This window comes from Notechis scutatus, chromosome 3, assembly GCF_049901735.1.
Source record: "Notechis scutatus isolate UNSWTSFEM ecotype Mainland chromosome 3, rNotScu1.2, whole genome shotgun sequence".
Classification (NCBI taxonomy): Eukaryota; Metazoa; Chordata; class Lepidosauria; order Squamata; family Elapidae; genus Notechis; species Notechis scutatus.
Window position 1 is genome coordinate 195495187 of NC_142011.1, and position 11908 is coordinate 195507094.

At 40.0% G+C, this 11908-nt stretch overlaps 1 protein-coding gene across 1 annotated transcript; it reads left to right on the plus strand.

Annotated features, from left to right (window-relative positions):
* The first annotated feature begins 825 nt into the window (after positions 1-825).
* NTAQ1 (N-terminal glutamine amidase 1) lies at positions 826-6967 on the plus strand. The gene is made up of 6 exons (XM_026679102.2): positions 826-1081; positions 1575-1674; positions 3127-3177; positions 4425-4573; positions 5953-6077; positions 6737-6967. The coding sequence occupies exons 1-6, from the start codon at positions 1005-1007 to the stop codon at positions 6835-6837; spliced, it is 603 nt and encodes a 200-aa protein (XP_026534887.1). The 5' UTR covers positions 826-1004; the 3' UTR covers positions 6838-6967.
* The last annotated feature ends 4941 nt before the right edge of the window (positions 6968-11908 follow it).

An 11908-nucleotide genomic window follows, 5' to 3' on the forward strand; every position in this document is an offset into this window, starting at 1 on the left:
AGTCATTTGTGCCTCCAGTGAGAACTCTGGTTGAACTATTTATCAATCCATTGGTTTATTTTCTTGGCTGTCCATGAAATGCTATTTAGAAGTACTTCTGAGGCTTTATTCCTAGGCAAGAGTAAAATAAACGTCTCCGACTTAGCGACCTTTATGTGTCCGAGGGACAATTTCCAGACTTTCCAATAGCCCAAAAAATTGCAAATTGTAGTTCCAACACAGAAGGGATCGGATTTAGAGTCTGATGTTTATGCTTGTAACTTTAGCCATGACTAGAGACATAACGATGAAACAGACCCTCCTTTACTTATGAGCACTTCTAAACAATGTTGCAGTAAAACGGGAGGGAAGAGGGTGGGAAAATCGGGCTCCATAGAATAGAATAGAGCTGGAAGGGACCTTGGAGGTCTTGTAGTCCAGCCCCCTGCTTAAGCAGGAGAACCTATATCATTTCAGATAAGTGACTGACTAAACTCTTCTTTAAAACATCCAGTGATGGAGCACCCACTATTCCTGGAGGCAAGTTGTTCCACTGGTTAATTGTCCCCACTGTTAGGAAGAAGTTTCTCCTTAATTCCAGGTTGCTTCTCTCTTTGATTAGTTTGACTGAAACTAACTCGAAAACTATAAAGCACTTTGTTAATTTGCGGCTTCTGCCTTCGCCTAAGAAAGTGTTTGCCCTAATAAAAGATTTGGTGGCGCCTTTAGGGGCGAACTGGACAGAATATAATTCTAAGCACACGCAGACTAGAGTTGTCACAATCTCGTTTAACTGCTTCGTCTCCTTTTGGCTCGGTCGGGTCGAGCAGCCTTGCAATGCAGCCGCGTTTCCGGGGGAAGGCGTTCTTTGTAACGCGTCCCCCCAGGACGTTCGGAACCGCATGCGTGGAGCAATGCTTCTTCAACCGCTTTTCGATGCCAGAGACGAGCGGCTTCTTGTTCAGGCTTTCTCCGGGAAATGTACCTCTTAATCCTTTCCCTTGGCCAGAAAACAACGGGCTTCAATGGCGGAGGCCGTCCTGGCCGGCTATGACCCAGTCGTCTCTTCTCGCTCCGTTTGCGTCTATACGAGCTGCTATTGGTAAGAAAGGGTGCCCCTATTATAAAACCCGGCGATCGCCGTTATAGTTCCAGAAAGTCTTAATAGGACAGCCGATACCAGTCTGTCAAAAGTTCCTCCAGCCCTCCAAACAATCCGGAAAATTTTTTGAAAGAACATTTTGACTTATTAGATGCTGATAAATAGATGCAGAATAACACAACATATTACAGTTAGTCACTGTAATATAAAACAAGGAGCCTATTTAGGCAAATTGATGTTACATCTTCAAAGATACCCTTTGGTATCTCTGGTAAAAAGGTATGTGTATACAAAATGTATACATACCCTGGCAGAATTAAATCCTGATTCCAGGTAATTTAGGCTCCCCAAAAGCTACGTACAATTATGTAGAGGAGAGAGTGGATTGAATAAAATGTGGGAATGCAGAATAACCTTGAAAAATTAAGATTTTAGATCCAGAAAAACACAGAAATTTGAAAGCATGTGAGCTTATGTTTTTATTTCTCTATAGTGAAGAAAATATCTGGAAACTTTGTGAACATATCCGAAACAAGAATCAATACCCCTTAGAAGAATTTTATGCTGTTTTCATTTCCAATGACAGAAAGATGGTGAGTTGGGATGTGTCAGTGGAGCAAAAACAAAAAAACTCCCTTAAATGTTAGGATCAAAAGCTGTATGAAGCTTTAGATTCCCCTCATCCCATTGCTGACAATTCTAAGAGCATAATAAGAGCCATTTTGGTCTAACAATTAAAGCTAGATGGCTAGAGAGTCATAGACCATGAGTTCCAGTGCAGTCTTAGCTGTGAAAGCCAGATGGGTGACCTTGTCACATACTCTCAGCCCATCTCACCTCACAGGGTTGTAGGAAAATAGGAAGGTGTGTTGGATGTGGTCATCACATTGAGTTATTTGTAAAAATAATAAACAGGATACAGATGAATAAAATAAAAATTCTGCTTAGCAGAAATTCTGTTCCAGTTTTCATAAAAATGTAGTTGTAGATATACTTTCTCAATCCAACAAGGATAATAAAACACACGTCTTCTTCCTATATTTCTATTTTATCAACTGTAGCTTGTGTTCTTAAAATTCCAACAGTTTTAAAAGTGGGGTTGTGGCTGCAGTACAGGTAAATTACAACTTATAATCCTGATGCAGATCATAGTGATACAGTTCAGGTATTCTGCTTAACCAGCAGTGCAGCATGTCGTATGAACACAGTAACCTAGTCAGTACTGGGGCTGGAGAGTCACAGTTCTAAGCCCAAATTGTACCTGAACAATTTGAGTCAAATTATCTTTCCTGATCTGCCATGTTGTACACACTGGGGGATTCGTTCATTCAGTCCTCCAAAGAAATGAGGTGGTAGTGTAGAATAGCCATAAATGTAATTTACTCTAATGCAAAACTCACTACAGAGGTCTGGCAGTCACATGACACAGTTCCCAAACACACAAGTTTTGTAGGATGCTGCTGACTTAGCCAATAGGGAAGGGTCATTGATGTTTGGCAATACTGTTTTGCGACAATAGGTCACATGTTGAGCTATTGGTGTTTCCCCAGGTGGAAGTTATTGACCCAGCTAGTGTGCTTGTGTACTGCTAGAACCAAGAACTCTACCTAGTTAATCATTCGCTTAGCTAACTATGTAAATATAATCCAATGTAGCAGAATAAATGGCTGGGGAAAGGCCTTCAAAATCTTTGAAAGGCAAAAGAGTGCCTTTGTTATTGTTACTGTGTTATCTGAACAATGCAATCTGTTCAAACAATGCATATTTTACAAAATAAAAGCAGGCAGAGAGGAGTTGTAGAAGGAACAGTAGGGAAATGAATGCTGGACATAAGAAAAGGATAGGCATTTATTTCACTGTCATGTTTTTGAAGGGAGAAAACTATTGAGCTTATGATGCCAGAAGAATAATTTGTATAGTAGATGTTACAGCCACAAAAAATACCCTTGGGTATTTACATAGCATTTGTTGAAAATGTATTAGCTATTAAATGATGGGAGTCTTAGACATTAAATTACTTTAACTATGTTCTTTGTAACCTGCAGGTACCACTTTGGAAGCAGCAGGCAGGATGTGAAGGTCAGCCTGTGATCTGGGTGAATAAATCTACATTTTCTTTGCCCCATTTCCCACTGCCCCTACCATGCAATTGTTTTTTAAATGTATCTATGACAACCAGATCAGTGAAATGTGTTCAGTCCAATGTAACCCAATGTGATTTTAAAATGTTTCTTCAGCCAGTATGGGGTTTAAGTTGGTGGACCCAGGAGTAGAGATACCAAGATCTACTCCAGGGGTCCCCAAACTTGGCAACTTTAAGACTTGTGGAGTTCAACTCCCAGCGTAGCTGGCTGAGGAATTCTGGGAGTTGAAGTCCACAAGTCTTAAAGTTGCCAAGTTTGGAGACCTGATCTAGTCTATACTCAACCATAGAAGTTCACTGGATGACTGGGCCAATCACTCTGGCTCAGCCAACCTGTATATTTGTGATACAGGTCACTGTTTGGGGGGAAATGGGAAGAAGGAACACTGTGCATGCTACCTTGAAGTCCTAAACGAAAGGCAGGAGATACATCTGATGAACAACAATGTCCTCTGGATGAGTTCAATTTGAAGTCCTGTCATTTTCAGCTGTTCTATTTGGGTGATCAGATTGTAGCTTAATGTGCTGACTTATGAATGGGTTTTTTAAAATAGGAATTCATTCCATAAACCAGCTGCATATATTAAACTAGGAATGTGTTTCCTGGTTTATTTGCATTAGAAAAATCACCAAGACCAAAAGGCTGTTAAACCTTGTTTTGATATTGATATAATCTTGGTTAGTTCTAAAATGATTAATTGTAGTTTACTGATTTGAATGAAACAGACATTTTTGGTTTACTTGCTTTCCTGTGCAAATGGTGACATGAAATCTTAAATCTCATACATATTTTAGCTATATTTGACTTTTTAGCTTAGATCCTGGGCTGCTTTGCACCAGGACAATGACAAAATGCTCAAATAATGCATGCTAAACTCTTTAGAACAGAGGTCTCCAAATGTGGCAACTTTAAGACTTGTGGACTTCAATTCCCAGAATTCTCCACCAGCTGGCTGGAGAATTCTGGGAGTTGAAGTCCACAAGTCTTAAAGTTGTCAAGTTTGGGGACCCCTGCTTTAGAATAATACATTCTATGATTCAGCTGGCTAGCATTCTTGTATACCAGACCTGTGAAGGAATCCAATAAACTAAAAATGAATAAATTATATAACATATTGTTGAGTTGGATTTTTACATGTAGTGTTTTTTTTCCCAACTTCCTCTGTAATCATCACAGGTTCTCATTCTCCATCTTTTCAGGATTACCATGTTATTTTGCTACATGTGTCGAACAGAGACCAGAACTTTATCTATGATCTTGATACTGTCTTACCTTTTCCATGCCCTTTTGGCACTTACGTTGAAGAGGCTTTCAAATCGGACAGCATTATCAACGCTGAATTTCGAAGGTGGGGATATCAATCACAAACATTCCCACCATAGCTTTAATAGCAGTAAGACATGGGTGCCGAAGTTAGCCTGACATGTTACATTTCAGTTCATAATTTGAGATTGTTATTGCATCAGCCTGAAGAAGTGGAAAGTTCTCTATGATCATCATAAAAATAAATATGAGGTGCAGAGTTCTATTAATCTGTTAATGGAGTATATGTGAAGTAGTAAAATCTTATTGCACTAATGCCAGAAATGCATCCGATGAAATGAATAGCTCAATTTTTAAACCTTTGTTTTACTTTAAATCCAGAACATAAAATGATGTAGTTTATATATATTTCCAAAATAAGTTCTCTTCAATAGCATTTAAATGAATGAATTCTTTATTGGCCAAGTGTGATTAGACACACAAGGAATTTGTCTTGGTGCATATGCTCTTAGTGTGCATAAAAAGAAAGGATACATTCATCGAGAATCATAAGGTACAACACTTAATGACAGATATTAAGTTCTCTTCAATAGCATTTAGTTACCTCTTACAATCTGTAACCTAGAATTAAGTCCCACTGAATCTGTAGCTTAAGAATTGTACCAAGACCATTGCTTACTTAATCATACAGGTAGTCCTTGACTTACAACTGGCCACTTAGCTACTGTACAGGCTCCCCAAAAGCTACTTACAAGTTTCAAAGTTACAGTGGCCATACCATCCTCACAGTCATTTGGCCTCGGATGCTATAGTACTCACCTCCGGCAAGCAAGGAGAGACCAGCCAGCTTGCATGCTGGTACAGGATTAGCTTTCTTACAGCCTCAGCCTCACAGCAAACTCATTGCCAAATTTGTATAGGCATCTCAGGGCTCTCCCATCCCTGAGGTACCCTTTGCTCCATTTAACAATCCTCATATTCATTTAACAATTGTTATGGGGAGAGCAGAGAGTGGGATCATTAAAGCAAGGCCTTTTCAATTAACCACCATAATATGCAGGAACCACCTGTAACTTGACTGCATTAGCCACCATGCAGTAGTATAAACTGTGGCTTGTGGGTAGGTATAAACTCTGGCTTGCAGATTGACACAACTCCTGGACCAAGCAAAGCACTTTATAGTTTGGCAGGGTTAGCAAATTTATCCAAAGGGCTTCTTTCATATGTATAGAATTCCTTGTATTTCACTTTTGGCTTAAATTTACACTTACCTGTAAAATATTCCTATTTAATGTAAAATGTCAGCCATTTGTAGTTAATTAACATAAGGTGAGTCTGAAGCTGAACAGCAATTTAATACTTGATGTAGCTGTAACTGAAAAACGCTTGTGGGGACTCAGTCTTCCTTCTGCTTTCTGGGAAAGGCAACTCTGATCAATTATTGCAAATGTTTGTCTTCCTTAGGAAAGTCAGATTGGTTCGAGCTGATATGTATCTGAAGACTTTTGCTTCCGACCGATCGCACATGAAAAATGCTAGTGGGAACTGGCTGAAAACTCCTCCCCTATATCCATGTATTGAAACTGCAGGTAAATCACAAATATTAATTTTAGACACCCAAACAACAGTAGATCTCCTGTTAATACTGAGTTTAAACATTGGAATAAGGTGTGGTTTGTTTCTATCAAATAAGCCTTAATTGGTTGAGTTTGTACAGTGTAGAGCAATGTGTCCAAATTGAGCTTGATTCATAGGGACTCATGATTATCTCCAAGACTTGGTGCAGCAAATGCTTTGTATCCAGAACAGTGTTTCTCAACCATGGCAACTTTAGGATGTGTGGACTTCAACTCCCAGAATTCCCCAGCCAGCCTGAGAAACACTAATCAGAAGATTCCAAATTCAGAGAGTAGGTACTGCACTTTCTTAGTCTTATTAATCTCATATTTGTAGTTTCAGCAACCCAGTTCTTTACTCAGCTCCTTCCTTACTCTGCTAGAGTTTAGATATGGATCTATCCTGAGCTATTTTCTTCCAAACTTTAAGCTCATCCGACTTCTGTCATGGTGGCTTAAAGGACAACTAGAGTCTGGAGGACTCAATTTCCTTCATGGAGCAATGTTAGCTTTGCCATCAGGAAATGAGTCTTAGAAGAAGAAAACTGAAAGCGCAGCCTCTTTTCTCTAAAGCAGACAATATTTTCTCTGGTTCAAAAAACTTCAATGCTTTCTTCTTTTTTTCTTTTAAGATTGCAAGATGAATCTGCATGACTTTATTAGTATGAAGGCAAATGCGGGCTGGGGTTTTGTGCTGAAACTCTCTGATTTTGTGCAAGAATTTGCCAGTTAGAACTATGAAGAAGAATGAAGAATTAAAGTATGTATATAGATTTCCCATGTTATTTGTATATTACCATGGTCAAAGTTGGAATAATGTTAAATTGTGTTGCAGCAAATAAAAATGAACTTAGAAAATAAAACTTTACTTTTGAATATGTATGACGCTAAAGAGAGCCAGTTTGGTCTAGTGGCTAGAAACCAGGAGACTATAAGTTTTAGTTCTGCCTTAGGCCTGAAAGCTGGTTGGGTCACTTTGGGCCAATCACTAGGATACAGTAAGTTCTAGTCCTGCCTTAGGCATAAAAGCTGGTTGGGTGGCTTTGGGCCAGTCACTCTCTTTCAAGCCAACCCACCTCATAGGTGTGATGACCTAGGGCATGGCACAAAGGCAACACAGTCACATAAGTAAGAAAAGTCCCTTTAATACCTCCAACTTTGCCCCCAATGTCCAGTTACCTTCAGCTGGAGAAAAAACTCCCAAGAACAGTCTTTAAGTGGAGGAAATTCAGTCCGAAAACAAAGTACATATAAACTGTAAATAAAAATCCACATAAACCACGCTGTAGCAATTAACGACAGGGCAGGATAAGGAATTGCAGACTTCAAAGGCCAACAAAACACACAGTTGAGGCGCCAGGAACCCAGATAAGCCTCGACAAAACAAGATAATACACGATTTGTTTCCAACAAGTTGCTGTGCACAAACTCCCTTTTTAAACACTGTGTTCACAGCTGCAGCTAATGAAGGGAATCAGGGCCCTTTCCTCCCCTATAAGCCATGCAACTCACGTTGCTCCCTTTTCCATTCCTCCCTGTGTGCCCTAAGATGAAGAGGGGGTGGGCCTGGATCTTCCTCTGAATTCCCTCTGCCTTGCTGTACCTCTCCCCTGCTCTGCCCAGTTGGCCTTTGCCCTTCCCCAGTTTCTTCCACAGCCAATGGAGCCACACTCCCACTCCCTGTCTGCTGCTCGGCATCCCCATCGGAATCAGATTCTGACAGGGGCATGACAATAGGATTGTTGTGGGGAAAAGTGGAGGAGGGAATATTATGTATGTTAACCATCTTGAGTTAATTAAAAATAAAAGCAGGTTTAAAAATAAATAAACTCAACCTTACTTTAAGGTTCCATTCATTTTTATATCATCTACAATGTTTTCTAATCACAAAACCTATATAGCATAATTTCATTTCATTTCTGTCACATGCAAAAAGTCTAAAAGTGTTTCCAATCAGCATTAAAATGAATGTCTTTAATCAAAACTCTCAATTTTATCATCTTAGCAAGTTCCACCATCTTCACCATTCATTCTTCATTATAGGTATTGTCAAATCTTTCCCCTGTTATGCGTATAAAAGTTTTACTGCTGTTAATTATACATAAAAAAATAGTTCCCAGAGATTTTTTCCAACTTTTTCAGAATCACAATCAGTCCCCAAAGAAACATCTCTAGTTTCAGTTGCATATCAATCTTTAATATCTTCTAGATTAAGTATTTGAAACCAAAATAGCTTTTTTGAATGTCCACCAAACATGATTTAAAAGTCCCCTCTTGTAATTCACATTTCCAATTAGGAATTTTTGTTGTTGTCAAGGGATCCTGGAAACATGACTTAGGACTAATACAGTGGCCCGTCACTAGATGTCAGCCTTTACTTCAAGTCTCTCCGTAAAACAAAGCTGTTGGTTTCTTTGGTATCTTTTTTCTCCTCTAGTGGATAGTTTTTAATAAGAGTCATAATGATCAATAAACCTCCTTCAGAAGACTTAGTGACTTTTTTTAGGTATTAGGCACCATCATATGATGTTGACACATGATGTCACCACAAAAACTAATATGGCTGACTTATCATAAGTCTTCAACAATTTCGCTCCCAACAAGAACACATGATACTTTGAGGTTCTTGCCTGACTCAAGTGACAACTTAGGCATAAATCATTTGCCTCTCATCAGATATGGGGCAATTAGTACCTACATATGCACTCATATATACCGTTGCCAGTCATTTTGACTCTTTGTGTCCTGATGAACATCATTTTAATTGGCTGTTGGCTTAGCGTTTGGGCGGGTCTCTCTGGTTGGCATGAGTTAATGAGAGTTGATGTGTTGGGCTTGATGGGTTAAGTCGCAAGTGTTTCACTGGCAATAAGGCAAGGAAGGTATGGCAGGAGATTAGGAACAGCTCCCTGTGGGGAAGATGATTTTAATGAGTTAACTCTAGTCAGCATTCCAGTTCCCAAGTTGTTTAATGTTGTTCAATCGCTAAGTCATGTCTAATTCTTCACAAACCCATGGACCATAGTATGCCAGTCTCCCCTGTCCTCTCCTGTATCCGAGATATTGCCCAAATTCATGTTCATTGTGTCAATGACGCTATCTAGTCATCTCATCCTCTGCCAAGACTCTTCCTTTATGCCTGGTTATTGGACCTTCAAAGGTTTTTGGTCTCTATCTCCTCCTACAGAATGCCTGGTCTGTTTGAAATAAGGCCTTCCCACCCATGATTTCACTGTTACATATCCTGGCAAGTGTAAATGTCATGGCATGTATACCTGAGACCTAGTTGGGCATTGGCAGGGGATCCTCTCTCTTGCACCTACATTACATTTAAATAAATTCAACTATGGCATCAGTGCAGCGGCTGGATAGGTGCTGGAGAAGCATGGCTATTGTCATCCAGGGACTCTTGTGGCTTTCTGGAACACTGCATTGCTAATAACAGATAAAACAAACCTGTTGTGGCTCTAGTGACAATAGGGATGGTTGCTAATACTCCAGTCTGTTGCATAGTTGCTTCTCTGTCATAGTCTCTGGTCGCTGGGTTGGTAGTGGAGTTTTCTAGACTTAAAAATACTTGGAGTCTTCAACCTGCTTTTTCTGGTTCCCGAAACAGATTGCTTAGGAGTTCATAGTCATCATGGCAACCATAGACTTGTCCAAGTCATTGAGGTCCTAGCACATCGGTCATTCTCGCATCAGAACAGAACAGAATAACAACGAGTTGGAAGAGATCTTGGAGGTCTCCAAACTTGGCAACTAAGACTTGGGGACTTCAATTCCCAGAATTCCTCAGCCAGCCATACTGGCTGGGGAATTCTGGGAGTTGAAATCCACAAGTCCTTAAAGTTGCCAAGTTTGGAGAGCCCTGTTCTAGTCCAAACCCCTGCTCAAAGAGGAGACCCTTATCATACATTGGGTCTGGTTTTGCCTCGAGGCAGCGGCAACATGATTTGAATATGGGAGAGATTAACATAGCCCTTTGCCATGGACATACCATTCTGTGTCTGCTTGGAGTTCTCCATTTTAGAGGGTGAACCTATTCCTTCAATCTGTTCTGACTCTTGACAGACCTACTTGGACTCCAGAGGGAGCCTGGAGTTATTCTTGAGGCCCTGATACATCATTTGACTCAGGCCTTGGTCATAACTTGGAATGAAAGAGTGATGATGGTTTGGGATCAGATTGTTTCTGGGTGGCTTCTCCCTGCTCTTGGATCCCAGAGTCCACTGGGTTTCCAAGGAACTTCAAGAAATGAAACAGGAGAAGAGTTGCCCAGTGCATTACAGGGAAAAGATAAGTGTTCAACATGAGTAAGAGCCTTTATTAAGCACTACCTTGTGACTATAACGGGCAAATCATTTCTTTGTTCTTACTATGTCTGATAATTGCCAGCCAATGGCCTTAATTTAACCCTAACTCTCTTGAGAAAGGGCTGGAAAAATACCTACAAGTCCACTGCAGGGAATATTTGAAGCATTTGAGAAATAAAATTGATTTGGATCTACTCCATGTTGACTCTAGTTGCACCAGTCTTGTGGAATTGATTGAAGCACCGTTCTACTAAGCTATTTGGGAGCATTTTGAGCCACCAACCCCAAGTCTCAAGGACAGTTGATCGCAAGCTGAAAATAGAAATCAGCAACATGATGTGCCTGACAAAATGCAATTTCACACTGCATTGATGGAATAGCTTCCAGATCACGGAAAGTACTCTTTCAGTTGTAATCTGCATTATTCAGATCTGCTTTAAGTCATGTGTGTGCATTGCAGTTTAATGAAGATTCAGGAAAAACAGACAGTTGCAGAGAAGGGCAACAAAGATATCGGGACTGGAAAATCTTATGAAGAGAGACTGAGTGTATTAATCTTGGGAAAAGACAGTCAAGGGCATTATTATAGTTCAGTTATTTAACATCTCAGATTCTGGGCAAATGTTAGGGGGGAAATCTGAATGTAAAAACAAATCAACAATAGATCCAAAGACCAAGCAAGGCTGTGAGCTCTGATGGATTTTTACTTATTAAGAAAATATATATGACTGGCCAACTCATGGTGACTCCAGACAGTTTACAGAAGTAAAGGCTCAAATACAAAACCCAATAACCCACTGCAACCCCCATGGTGACAACAGTCAAGCAAACCACTTGATGGGCTCCGTATCACCCTGGGATCCCAGGCTCACTGACAAAACCATGTCTTCAGGGCCTTTGCAAAGAGTATCAAGGCCAATCTTAACCTCCTTGCAGATTATGTTCCACAAAAAGGGAGCCACCACGGAGAAGCGGTTGCACTAAATGGAACTCCTTAAGAGAGGCGACCTCTAAAATAACTATCACTTCCTTGGCCTGGTGTAAATTCTTCAGTAGTGAATGCTTTCATCTGGATTCCTGCCCTGAACAGAGATGTAAATATAGTCAAAGCAGCCTTTTTCAGTTCTACAGCTTCTATCCCAGGGCAATAGCTCTTTTGAATTCTGCTGTATAATGCATGTTTTGGTGCGGTGTTGGGGTTTTTTTGGTTCAATGCGTGGAGGGTGAAGGATGTGTGTTTGTGTTTATTTTCATGGTCATGATGTGCACTGAAGATGGTGTTTGATTTCGTTGTACGACAATAAAGTAAACTAAGAGAGGCATCTGTTGCATTGCAAAAATATATTTTAACATAGCAGTTTATTTGCTCTAAACTTGGAATAAGTTATAGAGGAATATTTAATGTGACTCTTTTCTTGGATCAGCATGTTGCCTGTTCCAGTCATTTGGATTTATTTTTATTTTTTTAGTTTTTCTACAATTCACAGATCT